Source organism: Atractosteus spatula, chromosome 6, assembly GCF_055471065.1.
Source record: "Atractosteus spatula isolate fAtrSpa1 chromosome 6, fAtrSpa1.hap1, whole genome shotgun sequence".
NCBI classification, from domain to species: domain Eukaryota; kingdom Metazoa; phylum Chordata; class Actinopteri; order Semionotiformes; family Lepisosteidae; genus Atractosteus; species Atractosteus spatula.
In genome coordinates, this window is record NC_142711.1 from 1,631,431 (window position 1) to 1,658,883 (window position 27,453).

Consider the following 27,453-nt stretch of genomic DNA (forward strand, 5'->3'; position numbering starts at 1 on the left):
TTGGCTCTGAAAAATGCAGATCACTTACCTGTTGGAAATCTCAGAATATGAAGAAGCATGGTTGTTTCTTTACAAAGTTATAACCTAACATTTCCCATCTTATCCTCTAGCATTCATTTTAAAAGAGATTTCTTACTGACACAGAACAGGAGAAATCGGAAAACAATATAAAATTAATTTTGTAATCAAGTTCATTTAAAATAAATGGTCATCCTTTTTACCATTCACACCTTCACAACAAACATGAGACCAGCAGAAATCATCATTTAAAAGGGAAAACAGAAAACCAAAGAACAATCTTTTGCAAATAAGGTTCAGAAGCATGGAACTTTTCATTATATGTGAAAAGATCAAAAAGTGATGAAGAGCAAAAAAAATCAGAAACAGTCACTAGCTCCAAAATTAGCATTTTATTCGGATGGTTGGGGTCAGAAACGTATAACTCGAATTCTGGTACATAACATTATCTGCAAAGCTGCTGTCCAACTTTTCCAGTCTTAAAGCTGTTTCAGTTATTAGTGCTGCCGGTGTCATAACACCCCCTTTTTTGGTACAAATTCAAACAGTTGTGCTGATAAGATTTGTTTTTACAAAAGGCTATTTCCTTCTATGTCATCCATTCATGTCAATGTCTGTTTTTGTAAATACATTTTGGATACCTTTTTATAATGAAAAGATAAAAACATGCAAAAAACTTGAATTTGTAGTCCAAATTATACATATACAAGGTCTGAATTTCTTGCACTTCATAGACTACGCCAAAAAACATTATGTACACGCATTTTCTTTACAGTGAAGTAAAAATCAAAGTACCAGAGGTTGACTAAGGCAAAGAAAGTGTACATGGATTAGAACAAAAAGATGTTGTAAAATACTATACCACTTCAGAAAAAAAATTGATTTCGCTACAAATCAATGATTTGTGACTCCCTTTATTTGCAACCAGCTGCATAAGTTTAATTTTTTTAGTGAAAAAACTATCTAAAATTCTAGCGAACTGTACATTGCTGTTTTCAGATTTCTCTCCATCCAAGCTAACAAAGATTACTCAATTCTTCTTCAGGTCATTTAAATACATGTATTCAACAAACAGCAGTATGGTGTAACCAAAAAGCATGTAGAAGCATACCATGTTTTAACATACTCCCTTAGTTTTGAATCACTCCAAAAGTAAGTACCATTAAAGCCTTAAACATAAAACTAATTATTCAGATCCAAAAATGTACAAAAAGGCACATAAAATCCCAGTGCTTCTGTACTGTGAAATTCAAGTGTAACTGAGCGCTCTTAATATCAACGATCCCAAACAGTGTCAGTTTACCAATGTTCCCTCTGAGCTCAAAATTTGATTGCAGCCTATGCCAAAGCCTTCAACAAGCATATGTGCTAGTAGACTACAAAGTTAAAGCCTAGCTTTTTTTTTTTGTTGTTGGTTCTCTCTTCAGGAATATTGGTTTTAGAAGCTGTCCTTGTCCCATACAAAAAATGGTGCCACTCAGGCATTACTTAGTCATCACTTCCACCATACATGTCTGCGAGTTTCTTAAACCTTGGCCCCCAGTCATTGAGGTAATCATAGTCTTGGTCGCCTCCACTACTGGAAGAGTTGAGGGAACTCAAAGAGCCTGCTGTGGATCCACTGCCTTCGTAGTCAAACACCAACAGGGAGTCGTAGGGAGGAGCTGTCGGGTCATTGTCTGCAGCCTTAAGTCCCTATGAAAAAAAGTAATCCAGGTTACATTTCTTCAGAAAGCCCAGATTCAAAGTTAGAATTTGTACCGTTTAACAAATCAACTGTGACATTTGTAAGCCAAAAACCTCTTTCAATGGTAACTTTTAAAGTTACAGGACAATCCATCTGTTCTGAATAAACTAATATTAATTCTACATATGTACTAAAATAGTTCAACCGAGTTGAAGATCTCAATTGAAAATCTCTCCTAATTTTCTATTACCAAGAACACTGAGATTTTCGAAAATACCGTAACCTGTATGTGTGCAACAAAAAGATGTCACCACAATTTTAGGAACTAAAGCATATTATTGAATGCACTGACATGAAAACACACAATAGATAACTAAAGATCTTAAAAGATCCCATAAAAACAAACCACAAACAAGACTGTTTTCAACTTATCCCTTCTGCCTTCTGAAGAGAAGACTTCAATCCAGCAGGCAAGAAAAGATCTGGTCAGTACACAACATTTTAAGAATGTCATGTTTGATCCCACTATTCTCATGTTACCCAAATACAGTCAAACTGAAAGATTAAGAATGTAGTCAGAGAAAGATGAGCACAACCTGACAAAATGCAAACGCTTCAAACTGATTAATTTTCCTCCCACCCTGCTGCATTTAGATACAGTAGTTACATAACTGCTCTTTTAAAAAACAGCCTCATTCAGAATGGAATCATTTCCCCCTTGCTAGCTCTAGTTAAATGTTTGCTCTAGGCAGCAGCACTAACACTTTCATCCAGGATGTGAGTGACAGATATTTCATTACAATTCCAAGTCATCAGTGCTCTAGTGGGTAACTTTTCCATTAAATGTGGTTCAAGATTCTGCAAACATGCAAACTCCAAGGTCATGTCTGCAAACTATTTTGTAATTGCATTAAGATAGTGTGGTGTGTGCATAAGCAATAATTTCAGAAATTTGCACTAACAATGAACACCTTGTGTTATTATAGTACCCCAGGTATTTCCACCAACATTCCTCCCCAAAATGAAGTACAGCATGTTTACAACTGATATAGGTGCCTAATCACAGCTTGAGTCTATCAGGAAACATTACTAAGAATAAAGGGGATCTAAGAAATAAAATATGAAATGTAACACCAGTGCAAAGAAAATCCAAAATGCATGGTTGCTATCAAAAAGGCCATATATGTTCTCCACTGGACTGTTAATTAAAAAAATCTGATCAGCCTTCCCAACAAATGAGCTGAACTTTGGAGAAAGACCCAATTTCAGTGTCTATCCAGTGTCTGTAGCAAACTTGGTGTTTTGATGCTGCGTCTCCTTGGGCAGGTGCTGATCAAAATGTAAAAAAAACTTAATAGTACTGCTATTGTTCAGTAGCCCAGTGTGTACAGAAATATTATAATATATTATCTTTTGTTGATCTTGCATTTTTGCAGCAAGATACTGCTATCTGGCACTCAACTGGCCTGGCAAAGCACTTTTTTGGCATCTGACAATCCACACAGCTCTTGCTCTGGAAATCAAAGATGTTCTAAAGGAGAAAGTGATTTTCTGCAATCCCTTGTAAACTAAAACAAGTGAGCGAGTCAAAAATGACACTGTAAAAAGAAGTCTTTCAAGATATTCGCAAAACTTGAAGCAGTACCACCTACACAAAAGTATCAAAAACGTACACCAACGAGAAGGTCCAATGCTTCAAAAGATGTGCAAAAAATGAAAAAAAAAATTCAAATGCTGCCAGGGTGATCCATGAACATGAATTAAGAACTAAAAGCACATCGATGAAAGAAGTCTTATCTTAGTGTGAGGTAATTAGTGAAGTACAGCAGGGATATGTATTATGCCCGTTTCTCTTCCTATCCCTATAATGTAGACTAGAGCAGTTTAGTCTCAGATATGGTGCACATGGTTGCAAAATGGAGGGGGGGCCAAAAAAAAGCACGAGAAAAGACACTGAATAAACTCAACAGCACTCAGGACCAGGTAAAAACATAACACAGGCGAGTGCAAAACAGCAGCTGTAGTTAATAGGAGTGCACATTATAAAGACCAAACTGGTGATACATTTTAAGAATATTTGCATTTGCATAAAATGATTCCAACCACTTTAGGTAGGTGTTAAAGGGGAAAAAAGGTTAGGATAGTGGTGTATATCTTAAAATCCTATAATGCACTAGACATACAGATGCAGCCATTCAAAATGCGTGAGGTATTTCGCGGCATACCCCGGTGGGCGTGTCACAGTATCACGCGGTATGACGCAGTTAACGTGGTGTCACGTGGTTAACTATCCGGCGTCGCCTTGTAAAACCGCCAGGGGGAGCTTAACCTCTCATGTACAGCATTTGAGCCTTTAATTTTGAACTGTGTATTACAGCATGTTAATCATCAGTCATTAAAATGTTGGTTTATTTTAATGAAAGCAAGATTGCTAAGTTGGACAAAAGTACACAGCCTACCTTTATCATAAATATTTATGCATCAAAGCCTTTACTGAAGATATTACTAATAGTATTAATAATGGATGACTTTAGACAAGCTGTATACTCAAAGTATAATTTCTTTAGCACATTTGTACAAGCACTTGGAATCTGTCCAAGCCATACTTTGTCAGGCATTTTGTTTTACTTCAACGGGCATAAAAACTTCCTAGCTTTTAACAGGGCGTTTCATAATTTCTAACTACGAAAATGATTTAAAATGCGACACTTATCATTCAACTAGAGCTTAAAATATCACAAGGATCCTCAAGAGCACAGCAAAGAGTGTATTAAAAGACACTTGTATTTATCAACGCTTTCTTTTCCGTATACCAGATTTTATGGAACCACTTCAGAGGGGTGTCAGCCAGTCAGATTCCAGGATTCGGCACTTTAAAGGAAAAATACACACCGGTATTCCATTTCTCCCTAACGATTTTAAGCATCGAAGTATTTAACTAGCATGTGAAATAGCGTGTGAAAAAGTGGTAGTTTTAAGCTTTTCTGCTAATATAATATGGAATCGATATTGATTTAAATCGTGTTCTGATTTAAATCGCAAACGCGTGTTTAATTATATGTGTTTTTTAATCATAATCAGGCTAATGCAACATAAATTGATACAGTATCTTTGTCTTCTAAGCATCTTAATAAACTTTCAGCATAGCTTTCTACCCGTCAAGATTTATATTTCTTGGGATTTTGGGATCAAACGTGGAAGGATTAGATTATAATCGTTTTTATTTGTCAAATACGTGATTGTATTTCTGAATGTTATGTGACACCTACAGTAGTTCACTGCTTTAAATACATCGAATTAAGAAAGTTATGTGTAGCACTTTAGATCTTTTTTCTGAACCAGGGAAAATCTGATCATGTTTCTCTATAACAATAATAAAAAAAACTTTATTTTACATATCGCCTTTAAAAGTGGCATCTCAAAGCAATACAGTAGATCGAAAAACAGTTAAAAGGGACCAGATTAAATACCAGACAATCGCAAACGCATTTTCAATAAAATTATTTTATTCATTCAGCAGTTTGTGAGAGGAACATCCAGCAGGGAGAGACACACACACCGGTTTTCATTGACAAAATTGTTTTTTTTCAATTCCTTTTGTCTAACAGGAATGTTTTGTTTGTGGACAAACTGTTAGACAAGAGGAAAAGACCGCCTCCTCCTACGAAGCATTAATCGCGTATCTAAGGAAAATTGCAGTATACCTTTGTTCATGCACATCATTATACAGTACAGTATCTCAATTTGTATTTCGATAAAAAAAATCGTTTGCCCAGCCACTACTGTTGTTATTGTTTTTATCCTGTAAAGCGTTTTCTTTTTCTGCGTTTTCCATTTCCTTTTTCTGATCACTCGCTTTCTGGATACACATCTCACCTGTCCTGTTCTTTGTTTTCCTGGTTTGCTGATTATGCCTGCTGCGGTCCACTCCTACCCTCACACCTAAAGAATACTATTTTAAATTTCTTGGCGCAGTTCATTAACCCTTGTATGTGCTGTCCGCGCCCAAAATGCAATTAAAAAAAAGTAAAAAACCGCGCTCAAAATGCAATTTAGAGCTTAATAAGATACACTCCACAGGCAAAATTAAAGACAAAATTAAAGACGATTAAAATCTGTAATCTTTCCACTTGTACTGTGAGTCATCGGACAGTTTCTGCTTTGTGTAAGGATGGTGAGAAAGCTGTGTTCAATGTATTTAAGGGACTCAGAAGTAAAAGAAGATGCTTCATATTGCGTGACTAATTTTAAAAACCAAGTTATAAATGCAGACGCTCCCTCGGTGCCGCGCCGGGTGTAAATATCAAAGTATACATTCCCAACAAGAATTGTACCCATCTGTCAAACAAATAAAACACCTTGAATTGAATTGAGGGAGAGATGGGGGTAGTGGGACAGAGATACTGTAGACAGACTCAAGGCAAATAAGATACTTATGGGTACGCAGGCATTCACGACAGCAACATACGAAACGTTTGCACGTACTGTATAGTTAAGTTATTACTTGGTTTTCAAAGTGCAACGAAATACAATATTGTTGTTGCTGCTGTTCTGGTTGTTTTTATCCCGTAAAGCGTTTTGAGAAGCCACCTTTAAAGGCGATATATACTGTAAAACCACTGATTCTTATGGAATGTGCTCCGCAGGAGATTCAAATTTTTATTTATTTATTTTTTAATCGCGTATCTTAGGAAATCTCAGTATAACTTTGTTCATGAACAGTGGCATGTTACATTATCATTCGTTTTTTTAACAAGGCTCGCCAGCTAATGTGAATCGAAACCTGTCTTGCTAGCTTTTAAAGTCGTGCATGTGTAAACTGTACTAGAGGGCATGCAAGTTACTCTGCCCCTTTCAGCGGCAGGGAGTCCCTCTGCTGCAACACACAGCAGACAGAACGGGAGACTATTGCCTTTCATATCTGACACCAGTGAAGTAAAAGGGGTGTCTAAAGGGGTGATTTTAGACCACATTTTAGTTACTTTATTTTGTTTACTTTTAACATTTCTGTAATTTACAGTAGATGTCACAATAGAAGCCCGAAGCCTATTATACTCAGTCTAGCCTTGGATCCTCTGAGTCCCTTGACTCAGTTATTGCATATTAATTTCTTGAGATACGCGATTCCATATTATATTCCCTTTTAATCAAATTCTAAAAGTATGCTTGTTGACTCCGGTATCGCGTTACTTAAAGACTTCGATGCTTAAAATGTTTAGGGAGAAATGGAATACTGGTGTGTATGTTTTCTTTAAAGTACCGAGACCAGCCATATACTGAACGTTTAAGTTCCAAAATTAATATCGTTTATGGACTTCACACGCGTTGCAGTATGCTCCTATTCTTTTTATGCTCAGGCACTAAAATCTCCCTTCTGCTTTGTGTAAGGATGGTATCAAGAGCAATCTTAAGTGGTGAGAAAGCTGTGTTCAATGTATTTAAGGGACTCAAAAGTAAATGAAGATGCTTCATATTGCTTGACTAATTTTTAAAACCAAGTTATAAATGCAGACGCTCCCTCGGTGCCGCGCCGGGTGTAAATATCAAAGTATACATTCCCAACAAGAATTGTACCCATCTGTCATGCAAATAAAACACCTTGAATTGAATTGAGGGAGAGATGGGGGTAGTGGGACAGAGATACTGTAGACAGACTCAAGGCAAATAAGATACTTATGGGTACGCAGACATTCACGACAGCAACATACGAAACGTTTGCACGTACTGTATAGTTAAGTTATTACTTGGTTTTCAAAGTGCAACGAAATACAATATTGTTGTTGCTGCTGTTCTGGTTGTTTTTATCCCGTAAAGCGTTTTGAGAAGCCACCTTTAAAGGCGATATATACTGTAAAACCACTGATTCTTATGGAATGTGTTCCGCGGGAGATTCAAATTTTTATTTATTTATTTTTTAATCGCGTATCTTAGGAAATCTCAGTATAACTTTGTTCATGAACAGTGGCATGTTACATTATCATTCGTTTTTTTAACAAGGCTCGCCAGCTAATGTGAATCGAAACCTGTCTTGCTAGCTTTTAAAGTCGTGCATGTGTAAACTGTACTAGAGGGCATGCAAGTTACTCTGCCCCTTTCAGCGGCAGGGAGTCCCTCTGCTGCAACACACAGCAGACAGAACGGGAGACTATTGCCTTTCATATCTGACACCAGTGAAGTAAAAGGGGTGTCTAAAGGGGTGATTTTAGACCACATTTTAGTTACTTTATTTTGTTTACTTTTAACATTTCTGTAATTTACAGTAGATGTCACAATAGAAGCCCGAAGCCTATTATACTCAGTCTAGCCTTGGATCCTCTGAGTCCCTTGACTCAGTTATTGCATATTAATTTCTTGAGATACGCGATTCCATATTATATTCCCTTTTAATCAAATTCTAAAAGTATGCTTGTTGACTCCGGTATCGCGTTACTTAAAGACTTCGATGCTTAAAATGTTTAGGGAGAAATGGAATACTGGTGTGTATGTTTTCTTTAAAGTACCGAGACCAGCCATATACTGAACGTTTAAGTTCCAAAATTAATATCGTTTATGGACTTCACACGCGTTGCAGTATGCTCCTATTCTTTTTATGCTCAGGCACTAAAATCTCCCTTCTGCTTTGTGTAAGGATGGTATCAAGAGCAATCTTAAGTGGTGAGAAAGCTGTGTTCAATGTATTTAAGGGACTCAAAAGTAAATGAAGATGCTTCATATTGCTTGACTAATTTTAAAAACCAAGTTATAAATGCAGACGCTCCCTCGGTGCCGCGCCGGGTGTAAATATCAAAGTATACATTCCCAACAAGAATTGTACCCATCTGTCATGCAAATAAAACACCTTGAATTGAATTGAGGGAGAGATGGGGGTAGTGGGACAGAGATACTGTAGACAGACTCAAGGCAAATAAGATACTTATGGGTACGCAGACATTCACGACAGCAACATACGAAACGTTTGCACGTACTGTATAGTTAAGTTATTACTTGGTTTTCAAAGTGCAACGAAATACAATATTGTTGTTGCTGCTGTTCTGGTTGTTTTTATCCCGTAAAGCGTTTTGAGAAGCCACCTTTAAAGGCGATATATACTGTAAAACCACTGATTCTTATGGAATGTGTTCCGCGGGAGATTCAAATTTTTATTTATTTATTTTTTAATCGCGTATCTTAGGAAATCTCAGTATAACTTTGTTCATGAACAGTGGCATGTTACATTATCATTCGTTTTTTTAACAAGGCTCGCCAGCTAATGTGAATCGAAACCTGTCTTGCTAGCTTTTAAAGTCGTGCATGTGTAAACTGTACTAGAGGGCATGCAAGTTACTCTGCCCCTTTCAGCGGCAGGGAGTCCCTCTGCTGCAACACACAGCAGACAGAACGGGAGACTATTGCCTTTCATATCTGACACCAGTGAAGTAAAAGGGGTGTCTAAAGGGGTGATTTTAGACCACATTTTAGTTACTTTATTTTGGTTACTTTTAACATTTCTGTAATTTACAGTAGATGTCACAATAGAAGCCCGAAGCCTATTATACTCAGTCTAGCCTTGGATCCTCTGAGTCCCTTGACTCAGTTATTGCATATTAATTTCTTGAGATACGCGATTCCATATTATATTCCCTTTTAATCAAATTCTAAAAGTATGCTTGTTGACTCCGGTATCGCGTTACTTAAAGACTTCGATGCTTAAAATGTTTAGGGAGAAATGGAATACTGGTGTGTATGTTTTCTTTAAAGTACCGAGACCAGCCATATACTGAACGTTTAAGTTCCAAAATTAATATCGTTTATGGACTTCACACGCGTTGCAGTATGCTCCTATTCTTTTTATGCTCAGGCACTAAAATCTCCCTTCTGCTTTGTGTAAGGATGGTATCAAGAGCAATCTTAAGTGGTGAGAAAGCTGTGTTCAATGTATTTAAGGGACTCAAAAGTAAAAGAAGATGCTTCATATTGCTTGACTAATTTTAAAAACCAAGTTATAAATGCAGACGCTCCCTCGGTGCGCTGCTCTGGTGCGCCGGCTGTTACACAGTGCCTGTCTGCCGTAAGCGTTACAATATACATACCCAACACTGCTTGTACCCATCTGTCATGCAAATAAAACACCTTGAATTGAATTGAATTGAGGGGAGAGGGGGGGAATACTAAAGCCAATACTGGCTCAATACCCTCAATGGGCTTTGACGTGCTAATGCGTTGGTTTAACAGTCCGGGTGTGGCAGGCTTCCAATGTCAACTCGACTCGATTGGAAGACAATGAACGTATTTTAGCCCTAAATGAATTAATAGCAAACATGGTTTACATAAAATACATTTTTCCAAGAAAGTTTATAATAATACGATCTATAGTTGAAATCTGAGCCTACTTTAAAAATAAAGGAAAAGCATTTTCAGAGAGTAATCATGCTGTGTTTATGTAGAAAAAGCGATTAGGTTTACGAGCAATCTAATTACCTATTCGCTTAAAACGCTATTAAAAATTTACTCTGTTGCACACACACACACAATAGAAGCAGGCACCGCTGTCAGAAGGGAAGATATGTTCAAAATATCGCAAATATCGATCATGTTGCGATATTTTGAAATATAAAAGTCAATTGATTGTCCATAATATCGCTATTCTATTTTTTCGAAGAAATGTTTGTTAAAAGAAAAGACCAGCACCAGCTGGATTCGAAAACACAACCTGTCAGCTGGTAGTCACGTCTACAAGACAGCTCACATGAACAGGCAGGCGAAACAGCCCTACACAGCCCTGTCGCAGCACACGAATACCATTATTAAATTCTTTAGATACGCGATTCCATATTATATTCCCTTTTAATCAAATTCTAAAAGTATGCTTGTTGACTCCGGTATCGCGTTAGTTAAAGACTTCGAAGCTTAAAATGTTTAGGGAGAAATGGAATACTGGTGTGTATTTTTTTCTTTAAAGTACCAAGACCAGCTATACACTGTATGTTTATGTTCCAAAATTAATATCGTTTATGACCTTCACACGCGTTACAGTATGCTCCTATTCTTTTTATGCTCAGCTACTAAGATTTCCCTTCGGTGGTAAAATTCAATACCTACAACGGGCACAGCAAAGACGTTTACTGTCTTTCTACGACAGACCAACGGACCACGAGTGCCCCTGTCGGTCAACCAATCACGTACTGCGGTGCCCCGCGTCATCTTGCGTCATACTGAGCGACGTCACCTGCGGTACGTGTCTGTAACGCGCACTTTGAATGGCTGCATCTGTAGGGCTTCAATTTTTTTTCCAAAAATTGAAATTCTTCTGAGAGCAGGAATATAATCTTGGATAAGCATTTTATAGCTTGAGCCTCAACCGTAAAAGTGATTAAGGTTTTCAAACTCCCAGGTTATGGAAGTCCTACAGAATTACAACTCAAACAGAACTGAACAACAAAGGTAAGATCAGGTGCGCTTATGACCAACACACTCGTGGGTTACAGATGACTGGAACGAAATACATTGCCACTGTTGAAGCTAGATTTCTGGAATTCTTCTAGAAAAGTAAAAACTGTAGTAGATTACGCAAAAATACAAAATTTAGCCCAAATTCGAGACTTGACAAACACCTGTCAGGTGTCATTTAATGAAGACCATTAAAAAAACAAAAAATATACATGGAAAACGGGTTGAAGAAGTTACTTATGAGGTAGATGTAGTGTGAAGCAATAAAATGACAGTGCTAGAATTAAATAAAATTTAAATCAATAAGTTAATATTGGATAATACAGTAGCAAGACCACATTTTGAATATTCTGTACTATTGTGAACATTGTGTTTTATTACCAAACAAAAATATAGAACTGCTCAAACATTTAAAAAAAATTAAGCCCAGGAATGTTTAATGTTTCACACTGGCAGGCTGACAGAACTGAACAGAAGTTTTATATTTAGTTTTTTGACAGCACAGACTACAAGGGGACCCAATTCATGTATTCAGAATCCTCAAAGCCATTGAGGAAGTCAATACGATGGTCTTCAGCATTAACATCAGACCACAGATAACGAGCTAACTGATCCAATTATAAGCCCATTTGGTTGCTAGAGGGGCCTCTCTTATTTGCAACTAATTTTTTTAAAAACCTAAATGAGACTTTGTATGAATAACCATAAAAGAAACCAAATTAACAATACAGGTCAGAATGTTCATGACAAGAAAATTCTTAATTTGAAAGCATCTATACTGAATGGTGAAAAGCATTCACAAAACAAGAGTGTCACCCTTGCTCAGAGAGATCTGCTCTCACATACCACTCTGCGAGACTACAAACCAAAGGCATCGTTTTCTATTGAAACTAGAGAAAAAAAACATGACAGTTCTGTTCTAAAAAATTCATCTTTTATGGCCACAATTGATGGTTGCCTGAGGCAGCTATGAAATGTTCAACAAAAACCCTTCTATGGTAGCCTGATGGGCTAATGGTCCATCTATCCTATTAAAAAAAAAGTTATCTGCAGCAGGGCACCAGCACTCAGATCTAGTGCTGAGGATAAAGAAAAGCTTAAAATGTCAAATAAGGAATTGAATAAATGCCAAAGCATCCTTAAAAAATAGCCGTGCTAGACAGCATGTCTTCTCAATAGTAGGAAAACGTTTAACCCTTGTTAACCACAAAACATGCAGGAAACTCCACAGACGAGAAGCTCTTTGGAAATGGTTCTTCCAGAAAATACAATCGCATATGGAGGGTTAAATCTCGGATAATGTGCAGTTTAAATCAAGGATAATTACTATAAGTTCTCCTGACAGGGCTAGTGTTTAATTCATTACCAATTTAATTTAACTGTGTTCCTCACTAATCTCATTTGAGTACTAGAGTGTTGCCCTATTAAGGATATTAAATTTCTTTGTCTACAGTTATGCTGTAAAGAAAAGTAAAACATTAAAACTCGATACATAACACATGAGATGACAGTCTTGGCCATAGTTCTGAAGATCTTACATTGATACTTTGATCACTATAGAACTACTGTAGCATATATCATTTTAACTTGCAGGATGAAATCAGATGCACATACATTCAAAAAGTAACAACGGTTTTACAGATCAAAGTATCCCCCCACCTTCCACTCTATGGTAATGAAGTGACTTGTGCTTTTTTCTCCAGCCCTACAAGAATAAAAGAATCTAACAACTAAGAAAAGGAGTCGAGTTTCTTACCTCATTAATGAAGTCGCCAATATCCCCTGGGTGAGGAGCAGCTGATCTTACTGGATACTGTGGCTCGGGATGAATTGGTCTCTCATCAAGGCGCCTAATTCCAACAGGCTTGATGGTGTCTGGCTCTACTGTATCAGGCTGCTGAAGCTGGCTCAGGTCATAATCCTTTAAAACAGATGGGAATCAATGAAAGGCCACCTGGCCACTGCAAGCAAAAACACACGTAAAAAAAATGGCTTCCATTTCCCTTAACATATATTGATTCAGGTTAAAGAATACAGAAAAAAGCAAATAGTAAAAAAAACTATTAACTAAATGGTGGTCACAGTAAAACAAAAACCATAACATCTGTAACCATTAAACAAAATTGTAAGACCTTTAAACACAGTCACATACGGATTTGCATTTCTGCATTAAAGAAATCATGCAATGACTAATGACTACAATTACTCAAAGAAATACTGAATTCTGTAACTTGACAGACAATGAACATGTTATGGCTGTAGATCTGTACAAGTCACATTTAGGTCAGTCTGTACTTCAAAAATGTCAGTAATTGGTAAAAATAAATGGGTAAACACCACACAAAGTTGAGCAGGCACACTACCCAACTTTGATAGCCTTATCCTATGCATAAAATATGGTGGGACCTCAGTGCAGTGCCTGCTTCTTTTGGTACAATACCATTCAGTCATTCAGAGCTTTTGCCACAAAAATAGTTTAATAGAAAATGTCTAGACAAATATTGCATGAAGTTTTAACATTGTGAATTACATTAAACCAAAATCAGAATAATTTGGCTTACATAAGCAATGCTGTGTAGTTTAGAAACTGAATTCTTAAGCAAATATTACCATAATGTCAAGATTGCAATATGATCACTAGGCAACCTTAAATAACAGGACATTGAGGTTAGGACTGTCATGTCATCTAGATATATAAATGAAATGTACTAAACATTGTGCAGCAAATCTACAAATATTGCATTTTCCTGTAGAAAGATACAAGGATTTACTGTATGTACAGACTTAATTTATTAGATCTGGCCAACAACCCAGACTGTGAAGAGTTTGTGGAACCACTGAACAACTCATCCAAAATGGGGGATTTATGACCGGAATCAACAGTAGCAAATATGATGCTGATAAACATTCATCACAGTATCCTATAGCATCACTTTAAACTGTTCATTTTTAGTGGCCCCCTTCACCAAACTCCCTAGGCTTTTTATTAATAGCCATCATGTCTGTCACACAATTATCCTAAAATAGTAAGTGTCCTACACAACAATTCCATCCTCATTTACACCAGAAGATGTCCAGCTAAATACAAATGTTATTGGTAATCAGATGCGTTTGTATTACATTAACCATGCAATTAACAGAATTACAAAGTAATTTATGACAAAGATGAACTATCCCAGCTTGCCGCATAGCAGCTCTTGATCCAACACTTAGCCCTAAGGCATGAAAACTCAATTTGCTCTATTAAGAGATCCCTTTATTGGCCATATACAATTTCTTGTATGAGGAATTTGTCTTTTCACATACCCCAGCTTGCTCTCCATGAAACTCAGACAGGGAGAGAAGCTTGGGGTCAGAGCGCAGCGTCAGCCATTTATACAGCTCCCCTGGAGCAGTTGGGGTTAAGGGCCTTGCTCAGGGGCCCAACGGAGTATTGGATTCCTCTGCCGGCTGTGGGATTCGAACCAGCAACCTTCCAGTCACAGGCGCGGATCCTGAGCCACAGACCCAAAGCACTGCTAATTACTGGGTCTTGCTTTGCAATAGTAAATTATTCCCAGTATTAACTGCAGACTTGATCAGGAAGTAGATTAGACCAACAGAGAAGTCCAAAGAGTACAAAGCCTCATACCTGGTCTTCCTCTCCACCACCCTCCTCATCATATTTCAGGATGTTATCTCGCACATCGTCCTCGGGATCAATCAGCAGCTGTTTGGCTTGCCGTTCTTTGTCGCGACGCTTCATCCAGACCACAAACAACAGGACAAGGACTGTTCCGAAATTAAAAAACGGAAAAGATCTGAATAAGTAAAACATATGCAGTTTTGTTCTTAATTCAGACTTTTTTTTATAAGAGGATACAGCTTTTAATGCTTGACACAAGCTTGATCAGCAATTTGGTTTTGATCCATATAATCTGGAAGGATTTCTCTTAGAGGATAACTTTTCATGTAGCTGCTTTTGGCTAAGACCGTTGGCACCGTTCACTTACTGAGCAAGATAATGATGCAGAGCAGAATGGCAATGATAGCTCCCGTTCCCAGGCCAGCTGCAATAATGCGCTCCACATCAGCACAGTCTCCATTTTGGTCACACTGGCACACCTTCACTCGCAGATACGAGGTGTTAGACATTTGAAGATTACCAGAATCTGCAATCTCGATAGGGATCTCATAGATGCCACTTTCAAGGAAACCAATTTTAAGGCTTAGCTGAGCAAAATCACCTGCAGATAGAGGAAATACAGTTATCAATCAATTAGAGAGCAATTTACACTGTATTGCAATAGAATGTGCATAAAACTATATGCAACTATAAAATATGCATATCAGAACATATCAGGGTGATAAGGCTAGAAAATCAATTTTAACAAGACCTCATACAAAACAAGCTATTGTGCCATTTATAAAAATTTACAGAAATAATCCATTTCATTCCAAGAATCTGTCTTTCATATTTGCAAACATACAGCAGCTAGACTAATATTATATTCAATTTAACCAAAATTACATATTAATGAGCATTTCCAATTCAAATGCAAGATTTATCTACACACCACTCAGGCGAGTGATCGTCCAGTTCTTCTTCACATCTGGAGGATTCCTGGCAAGTTCAAAGGCAAAGGGACCAGCGTTTGGATTCAAGTCTGCATCAATGGCCGTGATATTGATGGCATTTGGTTCTGGCTTTTCACAGATCTCTGCCTCTTGAGGAAACACTTGTGGAGCATTGTCATTGATATCCAGCAGGAAAATCTGCAGTGTGCCAGTTCCAGTAGCAGGAGGAATACCTGAAAATAAATTTATATTTGAATACCTTCCCAAACAATTAATTTTAATACTCAGAACTACTGCAAGTTTGTAATTTCATGAGCAAAGGTAAGATTTTTATTGATTCGGCATTTACAAAAAAGTGGAGTGCTGTATTATTCGTATTTAAATATAGCTTCATTCAGTACAGGTTGATACTTCTAAAAATGTACAGTTCAACATCACCTTTAACGAGCTGTCACTACTTTGCAATTACTCCCCACTATGGTATATGGAACATCATTTTAGAAAAAAAGTTATTTATGCAGGACATATGCCATATCAAAATGTTTACTGCAAAACCAGGTCACTTCTACCCATCTTCTTTGAGTATCACAACAGTTTTAAATACAATAATGTGAAGAATATCCCATGTGGAAAAGAAAAAGGACAAACAAGCACATCCTTTTGGAGTCACAAAATACGATTACAAAAGAAACCTTACACTAACGGTGTCAAACCTCACTTACATTAACTTTAAAGGCTACTTTTCGAACAAAGGAAGCAGTCAGCCGATGCTTTATTGAAATGTACCTATTCCGAGTGTACTGCCTATTAAGATACTTACTAGATCAGCCATTTCTCCAAGTACTGGAGATTTAAACAAGTCAGTGAACTCAGGCAGCCTACTGCAGTGCACACAGAGATGGAGCACGTAGCTGAAATGCTACTTGGGTAAAAAAATGCTTACATGCCTATAGATAATTAAATCACTGTCCAACATCCATATCATGGTTATTTCCGTGCAGGCTAATTAAAAGCATAAACATACCATTGTCTGCTGCAAGGAATGTAGCATTATACATATTATTCTTCACATACGGAGACTCTCTGTCCAGAACCGCAATAGTAGAAATCTGGCCACTTGAAGGGTCAATCTTCAACCATTTTGCTGGATCTGAAAGCTTAGAGTACCTACAAATACACACAGAGCAGAAAATAAATATTTAGGTCTGAGTAACCACTGCCAGTAAAAAGACCTTTAGAAGACAGTAAAGTACATTTTTAGGCAGATTGGCGATTCCTTCCTATTTTGTTACAGTACATAGAATCCATCCAAAAAAGGCAGAGGTGCATTGTTTACATCAACCATATTCTAAAATACAGTGGAAAATCCTTCACAAGTAGTATTATCCATCTTGGACTGTATAGACCACTGCCTGCTAATTTACAAGTCGACGCAGCATACAGAGAAAATCAACAAATCTCAAAAGCGTACCTTATTGTCTGCTGCATGTAACGATCAGGGTCCTGAGCAGTAAAGGTTGTTAATGGTGAGTCCGCTGGTAAGCCTTCCTCTAGCTTGATAAGCTTAGGGTTTGGATCAAAATAAGGGCTCTCATTCACATCAATAACTCTAATGGAGACTGTTGCAGTTGACTGACGAGGAAGATGGATGCCCCTGGCCAGAGGCAGTTGATTTTCCGCAATCACAGTTAGCACAAACGTCCTACTGATCTCATAGTCAATAGGCTGTAAAAAAAAAGGAAGAAAGAACAATGTCATGCTTCATTGGGGGAACAAATCATTCAACGGCCATCATTTAAACGTCTAGAAAAGTATTGCAGTATCATTTTATATAATTTTGGAACAGAATACAGGAATTTAAGTATCAATCAAGATCCTTCTAATAAACTGTGATCCTCTTCAATTCCTACACCTGCTACCACAACAATTTCTATCATACCTCACAGAAGGGGGGAAAAAAAGCTGGTGCTCAATTTAGAAAGGTCAGATGTACCTTACCTTGACAACAGTAACCAAGCCCTCATTAGTTTTAGGGTCTGTAGGAATAGCAAATCTGCCTGTAGCATCCCCTCCAGTTATTCTGTACACTGCATTCCAAGCGTGCGTATTTGGCTGGTCTTTATCAGTCACAGTTAAATTGGTAACAATCACATTCACTCGATTTTCTGGCACATCTCCATAGAACTGGACAAAAAAAAAGTGAAGAAGTTCAGACAGGTACAAATTTATACTTAATAAATGTTCTAATTGAGTAATGCTGTCCTACTACAGAATAATTCAGTACATAAATAAGTGATTACAAGTGATCAATGAGACCTTCCGATACACCTTAAGGCTTAAAGTATAACTACTTAGGACTGAATTGGTTAGTCTTATTTACCATAAGCTGTAGAACGCTACATAAATCTTGAGTAGAACCTTTAATCACACTGATACAGGAAAAGTCAAACTGCTGTGTTAAGTCCACATTCCTGCAGTTTTATATTCAGCGGCCTGTTGCAACCCTTTAGATTTTACAGAAATGGTCATTGCAAAGCTAAGTAAACACATGTAATTAAAAATAATGATCAAGTCACATCGCATGACTCAGTATTACAAATGGACGCATCAGTTTAATCTGGCATCTCTTTAACCACAGTTTTTATAAGATCTAACATTACAAATGTTATTTTGTTAAACCTTTGCAAGTGAAATAGTTATTAACATACATGTGATAACTAGACTACATATTGGTAACAAAAGGACATATCCTAACCAGTATGAAATATTGCCACTTAAAGGTTAGGTATAATGTTCATGGTATGAAAACAGAACTGTTTTAAAATGAAATTCTACAGTGTGGACCATCCTCCACATTCTAACCGCTTGATCAAACATGGGGTCGTGGGGGAGCTGGAGTCTATCACAGCAAGCAACGAGCACAAGGATGGAACTTGGACAGGACACAAGCCCACTGCAGTCTAAAGTAGGACCAATAAATATTTACAGTTTATACATGTTTGACTAACTGAATATTCCTCCTACATAAACAATTTGATCATACCCAATTTTTAAAATTAGAGAACTGAAAGAAAAAAAACTTTAAATAAGCGCTTTGCTTTAAAAGTAAACAATAAGCTAACAGGTAATGTGATACAATTATATGTGGACTGGCTTTTTAACTGCATTCCAATGAGTGATGAGAAGATTAATTAGGGAAATGACAACGGGAAAGCCAGAACCCCCAATAAATATCTATTTAATCTCCTCAGCTGGGTTAAAAACCAAAGGATGCTGCATAATGTGTCTCCAATATTTTAATATTTCATAAGCAATTGAACTAACTCCAGTACTGTTAGCATCCAGTGGTCTCTTATGCTGTAGACTTAGACTCTGCTCCTTGGGTTTGCATTGTAATTCTTAGCCTTTTTACCGAGACATCTAGCCAAATGTAGGGCAAACAACAAAGGCAGAGATGTCAGTTTTCTTAATAATTTTGTTCCAGATTGGTTGCTAAATAAGGTTTAGCTCCTCTGTGGCTTAAGGCCCTCTTATCTCCAAGTAATAATACATCCAGAAGTTCCAAAATTGCTCACTGAAACAAAAGGCAGATATGTAGGTTATTAAAATAAAATTTTAATTAAGATGAAAGAGACCTCAGTTCGTTTTGTGCCTTCACCCCACCTACAGAACTGCATTCCAATTCAAGCAGAGGATTAAGTTCAAACTCAAAACCAATACGCCTTTGTTTGATCTAAGGGATCTGCGAGTCTAAACCACTCACAGGCTCTAGAATTCTTACTTCTTTATGGTTCTCTAGTATTCCTTGGCACAAAGGGCATTGAATAAAATGTAATGCACTTTATCAAACAAAATTTTCCCCAACAATTATATTTATATTCACTTACAGTATCAGCAGTGAACTCAGGAGGGTTGTCATTAACATCTGTCACTCTGATAACAGCAGTCGCGGTGTTAGAAAGCCCATATGTTGGGTTTCCCTCCATGTCAGTTGCCTGAATTATTAAAGTGTATTGCGGTACTTTCTGGAAAAAAAATGGAACCCATCATCAAATCCTTTGAGTTACAAAAATCTCAAGTTGCATCCAACTGGCAAACGTTGAGACCAAACAACACTGCACAAACACAAAACACACAGATAGGGCTGTTGATTTAGTAAATCTTGGAACATGCGCATTTTTCTTTTGCACTGCTTGACCCAACATAAGAGCTTTAATATCAGATCATAAATACACCTTCCTCATTAACCCATAAAATGTGCAATGTCAATATTATGGAACAATGGTGGGAGTGCACAGTTGCTTGTTGGTTTAATATCCCAGAGCCTGCGGGGAGGTTCTGATCTGGCAGCTGACTCCCTCCCTGGTAAAAACCATTCAGGTACCGGTTGCTAGGTAATGGGGAACAGACAGATTATTTTCACAGTGGCAGCCGTCCCCCAGCCATCGCACATGTAACAGAACCCTGGGGTGTAATTACCGGAACAGGAGGCAGTCACGCAGATTGCCTGTGCCTGAATTAGACCAACTGACCATCTATTTCAAGCCCACAAGTCATACATATTACAGAACAAACTGATGCATTTTATAGTAAAAATGACCATCCATTCATTTATAAATCTTTACCTCTGCAATCTAAGGCTATATTAAATAACCTGCAGGTTAATACCTTGCAGCTTGCTAATATTTAAATAGGAGGAGGGTAGAGTTCATTAGTTCTCCAGTATTTAAATCATTAGCACAGATTAAATATGCTTAACGGAAAGTGTGCAATTATTTCTGTAGAAATAAAACTTAATATAATTAAAGTTTGTTAGCTCTTTCAAAGGTAGACAAATGGGATAGTTTGTTTCTTACAAAAACAGATGCCCATCAAGTTATACATGAGCAATATATACTATACTAGAATCTGAATAGTACTCCTTAGCCTTTCTTTCTTAAACCAATTGACGATGTATAGATGGACTGTACCTCTCTGTCAAGTCCTGCTGCGACAGTGATGATGTCTCCAGTCTGGTTGTTAATGGTAAACATGTTTGAAGAAGGGCTTTCGGGATTCTGAGACAAAATCTTGTAGCGCAAAATTCCATTGGCAGTATTGGGGTCATCTTTGTCCATAGCCGTGACTGTCATCACAAAAGTTCCTGAAGAAAAAACAAATGTTGACAGTGCGTTTATTCCCTGTATTACTGTATAACATTGAGAGAATTACTCACAGGTGTCTATATAGAAGCTCTTGGTGAGATACACGGAAGAGCTAAGACAACTTGAGTTTAAATACCAGAGGTAGTGCTTACAGTATCAAAAAAAGTACAGTGCACATGCATGACAAGACCACACAATGTCCCATCACATGTCGCGGAGATTATAAAAAAACTAACTTCACTGAAAAATGGACACCCCATTCAAAGCACTTTACAGGTAATGGGGACTCCCCCCCACCAATGTGCAGCCCCACATGGATGAAGCGACAGCAGCCACAGTTCTCCAGAACGTTCACCACACATCAGTGAGGACAAGAACAGAGTGATGAAGCCAATTTATAGATGGGGATTATTAGGAGGTCATGATTGGCAAAGGCCAGTTGGAAATTTGGCTAGGACATCAGGGTAACACCCCTACATTTTCAAGAAACGCCCTGGGATTTTTAATGACCAGAGTCAGGACCTTGGCTGTATGTCTCACCCTAAGGACGACACCTTTCTTACAGTAAAGTGTCCCCGTCACTATACCGGGGCATTAGGACCCACATAGACCGCAGGGTGAGCACCCCCTGCTGGCCCCACTAACACCACTTCCAGCAGCAACCTTAGTTTTTCCCCAGGAGGTCTACCATCCAGGTACTGACCAGGCTCATACCCACTGAGCTTCAGAGAGCTGACAGCTTTGAGTTGCAAGGTGACATGACTGGGGGCAAACAAAGCTATAACAAATTCCCCCACCTTGCAAATTTTAGTTTGGAACATATCATAGCACTCTCTGTATGCTCTACTCATTACTCAGTTACAGTTTAAAGGCTCGATTAACTCCACACAAATTACACAACTAACGCAGTGCATTAGACATACCGCAATAGTGCAACAGCGCCTGTCCTCAAATAGTTTACGCGGATCCGGCACTGTAAAATTTCAGCACTATTACATACGTTTCTCTAGACTCACAAATGCTAACAGAAGTCTAAAAAAGCAGGCTCAGCATGAACAAAATAAAGAACACTTCCTGGGGTAGCAGTGAAAACAACCCAATAACATGCAAAGCACTCCATCTGTTTTTAGCTGCAGCACACAAATGAAGTTATACCTGGCTTGGACCCTTCAGGAACAGTTCCATTCCAGATCTGATGTACAAACTCAGGTCTGTTGTCATTCATGTCGATCACATTGATTACGATATCGATGGGGTTTTCCACCTGGTTTCCATTCAGGTCCACTGCATGAGCCCTCAGCTGGAAAAACAATCAACACCACCCCAGGATTATATACACATTCCACCAGCTTCAAACAAACAGTGGAAAGACTAGTTACCAGCTCTGCAACACTCTGAAGTAAACCTAAATGTACAAGGCCTGTGCACAACTTGAGCATTAAATTTGTACCCACAGCTATTTTCAATTCTTAAACATCAGCCTTTGGTGTCTTTATCACTTTCTTCAAAGTGCAGAGTTTTGTGAATTTTATTTCCATAATAAAACACTAATTTTACTCATTTCCCGAAAGGTCTGGACTTACAGAAACGTCTGATTTCTCATCGCTCAAACTAGAAAGTAGACGCCATGGCATCTGGATACTTTCTCGCACTCCGTTGTTGTGGTACAGTAGATAACAGATACTGACAAAGTCATATTTATAAGGCAACAGCTCTATAACCACACCTTAAAAACGGTAGTCATGAAATGTGAATTTTTGCTTTTAACTTAATATTTTCATGCCATCAAGTGGGAGGAAATCTCAATTCAAGGAGACATCATGATGCAAATCTCTTTGCATAAATTTTGATTAAAGATTTAAAAACTACCTTATCTGAAGGCCACTATCCAGCACTTAGTTCATAAATAACTTCACATTCAAATAAAAGACAGGACTTCCAATGCAATACAAAGAAAAACAAATGCAAAAACTAAATTTGACACGTAAAATCAGGTATATGTCCAAGTATGAGGTGGAAACAAAAAGGGTACACTATATCATCAGCCATTGTGCTCACATGAAAGTTAGATATATGCTCCCGATCCAAAGGCTTAGTCACAGACAGCTGTCCTGAAATTGGATTAATGATGAAGATCCCAGTAGGAGGCTGGTCTGCACCGGGTCCCGTGACACTGTAACGCAGGGAGCGGTTTTTATCACGATCTGACCTGATCTGTTAAAGACACGAGAAAAAGATGAGAGGTTTATTAAACGACACAGACTGCAATACATTTTCTAGAAGGGGGGATCTGAATCTATTAATTACTTGCCAGGGTAGATTAGCAATAACCAGTCCTCCCAAACAGTGCTGTTGGCTCCAGATCACTCAACAGGCTGTACTGGTTTCATAATGAGGACTCCCAGACCGAAAGGTTAATTATGTTTTTTGCTCTATTTGATTGATTGTGAACATGACATTCCTAGTCTTTTTTAAGCCTGTACAGACCATTATCACATGCTAAAGTAATTCATTAAACTAATAACTTCACTTTAATTCAATGATTAACAATTACACAATACTACATGAATTTAATAAAAAAAGATGTATCATTAATATTTTTTGGCAAATCCATTACTAGTATTATATATATATATGTATATTAAGCATTGAACAACTAAAGCAAATTCTCACAGCACAGTGGCTGGGAAGGGGGTATGTCTTTTGCTCTTAAAGAGAAAATATTTCATTAAGCCACATGAAAATTAATCTTTAAGACGCACCTTACCCGATCAGTACAGTTATATAAATGTGGTGGGGAAAAAGGTTTCTTACTCTGACAAGCTCCAGTGGGAAAGGGCCTCTTGAGTTTTCTGGAACATTGATCGGGGGGATGACCCAATCTCTCTTCATGCGCTTCAGCTGCCCACTGCTGCCCACACCCTGCTGCGGAAATACAATTTCCTGGACCTGCCGTGACACCTCTGGAGCCTCAGACTTCATTCCACGCTGAAATTTGATAACAGTTACATCAAGCTGTTATATGTCCAGCAAAAGCATGTGTGTGTGTGTTTGGGAAAACTGTTCTTACGCAAGCACACTTCTTGCTTCATCATAGACACTTGTGTACAGGACCCTCCTCCTCCCAACATTCTCAATGACCTTAACTTCCTAAGTCATTTTGCACAATTCAAATGTATTGCTTAGAAGACCTATAATTGGAAGATAATGGGGGAATAAAAGTGAGGACTCGACATATAGATCCAGTTCCTCCCATAGCTTATACGAGGTGTACATCTAACCTCTTGCTATAAGCTAGTAAGGAAAACTCCTCTGTACTTATCCAAGTATCATTTACTGTCAATTGCACAAAATTAATGTGACACTAAACGAAAGTGCTGGTACCTGCAAGGCACATGTTAAATACGCAGATGCCTGGAAGTTTTTGCAATTCCTTTGTAGGCGGAAATTGAAACACAGCCAAAAGTCAGAGTAACCTTCAAGATTGTTTCCTAAAAAGGATACTGTTTCAGGGCAAGTGATGGATGACAGCTGCAATTCAAGCAGAACAACCATCCATTTGTTTGGAAGCTCCCCCTACCCCTCGCCAGTACGTAAAATCCAAACTTGCAAAAAAAGTAACAAACTATTTTTAAACACCCTAAACAGATCCAAAATCAAATGTTCAGTTTTCTTCAGAACTCCCAAATTGTTAAGACTACTAAGACTAATCATGTTTGAAATCTGGATTATAAATGTAATACATTTAAATTCAGAGAAGCAGGCCTATGAGCTACCGGGAACATGACTCAGAAATATTTATGACCCTATTAAATTCCCGAGAATTAATGCAGTAATTATTTGGGACCTGTGTCAGGAATGATGGATGCTGTAGATGGCTTGCTTTGCAGAATGGACATTCATCTCTGTAGGTGGATATGGCACTCATTTCTATCCTTTGCCAATAACAGCACTTCAGAGCCAAATTCATTTCCAAAACCCTGGGATGGAAAGGAGATTTCCATCCTTACACATGCAAAGCACACAAAGCTTTACCGATTAGCCTTACTCAAGCTGTCCATTTAGGTATTTTACAAATACAGGATAATGTTCATTTATTGCTTTTAACATTTGGTGGAGATGACCTGAAATGTTTTGAATGCATGTCAACGGTGGCATTATTTCCAGGTCTGCCCGGCTGAATTTAATAAGCCACACCTAGATCTAGCTAAGAGGTTTATGCTCATCCCCCAAAAAGTTGGAAGTCCATGAAAATGGAGAGAAGTGGATACTGCTACATGGTTTAAAATGACAACAAGTAACTAAACTTCCAATTTTAAACAGGAGGATCATTCTCCACGAAATCAAAAGCCGTTGGCTTCTACTATTGAAATTTCTATTCATAGTGTTTTTGTTCCCAAAGAATTCCAAGCTACATTCCAAGCTTTATAGATTTAATAGAAAGAGACCCACATCATCCACACTGTTGTGTAGCACCCAACTGGATGTCGTGTAACAGCCACTACACTGTAACAGCCCCACTACACAGGATATATGATGAAGGTGGGGGTTATTTTAACATTGTATTAATGGGATGGTAAGTCAATTTGCAAAAACCCAGATCGGAATATAACCAAGATACCAGGGTTAACACCACTACGTTTTTAAAGTCTTGCAGGATCTTTAGTTGCCAGATAGTCAGGACTTCAGTTAAATTATCCCATTGAAGAACGACCCCACCCACAGTGCAGTACTTTTTCACCATACAGGCCCAATGGTTTGAAAACTCTAGTCCAGGGGGAAGTCTGCCACCTACCTGTCCACTAATACCACAACCTGGTTTTATTTGGAGGTCTCTTATCCTAATATCAACCACAATCAGAAGTACTTTATGCTTCCAAACTTCAGCCAACCTAGATATTACAACTTTAAGCAACTTGTAGAACTATCATTTTAAATTGGACAGGTTGAATATCACAGCATGACAGATTGGTTGAGTCAGTCACTAATGTTATTTGCTTACTAAAGATTACCCAAGATAGAACTAGAGTCAACTACAATTGTATACAATTACAGAGGTGTACCAAAGCTGAACCACAATAACATTGCAGTTAAGGCATCTAATTCATATAATTGTTCAATTACAGCTCAACTATACCCTTTCATTTTCTGTGCATCATTTTCAGAATCTCAATGTTTTCCACTGCTTATCGGGATAATTTTTCTGAATGACTTACTGTGCAACAGCATTGCTTGACATTAGATGCAGCTTTAACAAATCAAACCTGATTGCATTTTGAAGAACTATGCCTTGATCAGAAGATCAACAATCCAAATTAATTAAACTTGAATTCAGATAACTTTGAACTGTTATCTATGAGTTCTCTGTAAGGACAACTTTCTAAACTCTCATTTACAGGTGCCTATCTTTTTATATAGACATCAATCCCATTCAGATTTCAGCCACCATGTCTCAAGCATGCTGCCAGCCCAGCACCAGCCCACACTGATGACAGGCCCATGCTGACCTGAATACCTTCCGAGTCTCACGTGCCACATGTGAGGCATGTCTGTCAGATCCAACGAGCAGTCAGGCTGTTGAGGAAATCTGTTCATGACCCTAAGCATCTGAACAAAGCTGAGAGGTTTCTGTAAATGTAATTGGGCTAAACTAAAATGGGGTCTGCTCTTGTAGCACCAGGAGGCTCGGAACGGTATGCAGAGGAAAACCTAAATCTTTTTTACTATAAACTACATACTGAACAGGTGCATATAGAAGGAAAGGCAAACAAATATATTTATAATAGATGTTTTTCCAGCATCATTACCACCTTGTAGCCTGATCCCGACAAATCTTGGAGGCTTGGCATGGTCAGTACAAAGAGAGGAGACTTCCAACAAAAAACAGGCTGCTGCTGAACTTGGTGAACCAACTTTGCGCCAAGCTACAAGTTATAAAAAAACAAATCCAAAGTATGATGAAAAAAGACAGTTGTGGGATGTCAGGCCAAGGTCTGACTTGGTTATTAAAGACCATATCACCTAACCTGCATTGTGGTGGGGCTGTAGCACCACTGTGGCTGCCGTGCAGCACCTAGGCAAGAGGCAGACTTGAAGGAAGGTAAAAGTGGCACCACTCCTATACAAAAACACTACATAAATGGCAGGAATTAAACTTTCACAGTACATACACTACATCTACAGACATCGTAATGCAGTGGTGCTTTTGAAAAAAATAACCGATATAAAATTGTATGTAACAGAAAATGTAAAAATCGTGTTTAACATGACATTTGTATTTCTGGAAGACTTCAGGATACAGGAAAAACAGGTAAATCAATTACCTTCTTTGAGAAAGGTTTTTTTTAAAGTGCACCAAAAACCCTAAATTCTTTCAAATAAACAATTGAAGTTGAATCTGACAAGTGAAACACCATTACAACTTTAACTTCCTGAAATGGATTTTACATAGCACTGCTAAACCAACGTCTTGCAGAAAATACTTCATAGTGAAACAAATGACCTCCGACTCAATTTCTGCTTGCGATACTTCACCTTGAAATTTATAATATTTTGAACATCCGAGTGGCACTTATGGTAGTAGATAAATACTGCTAATGCACTTGATCCTCTCCTTTTTAA

General features: G+C 37.9%; 1 protein-coding gene across 1 annotated transcript in view; it reads right to left on the reverse strand.

Annotated features, from left to right (window-relative positions):
* Positions 1-395: 395 nt before the first annotated feature.
* Positions 396-27,453, reverse strand: part of cdh2 (cadherin 2, type 1, N-cadherin (neuronal)) — a 77,294-nt gene continuing 50,236 nt past the window's right edge. The window contains exons 4-16 of the mRNA XM_088919646.1: positions 23,647-23,820; positions 22,891-23,046; positions 21,988-22,132; positions 20,659-20,831; positions 19,576-19,713; positions 17,687-17,872; positions 17,160-17,413; positions 16,713-16,855; positions 15,688-15,921; positions 15,124-15,357; positions 14,763-14,902; positions 12,888-13,052; positions 396-1,713 (exon numbers count right to left, since the gene is read on the reverse strand). Coding sequence (XP_088775772.1) covers positions 1,507-1,713; positions 12,888-13,052; positions 14,763-14,902; positions 15,124-15,357; positions 15,688-15,921; positions 16,713-16,855; positions 17,160-17,413; positions 17,687-17,872; positions 19,576-19,713; positions 20,659-20,831; positions 21,988-22,132; positions 22,891-23,046; positions 23,647-23,820 — 2,349 coding nt within the window. The 3' untranslated portion in view covers positions 396-1,506. The remainder of the gene's footprint in view (positions 1,714-12,887; positions 13,053-14,762; positions 14,903-15,123; positions 15,358-15,687; positions 15,922-16,712; positions 16,856-17,159; positions 17,414-17,686; positions 17,873-19,575; positions 19,714-20,658; positions 20,832-21,987; positions 22,133-22,890; positions 23,047-23,646; positions 23,821-27,453) is intronic.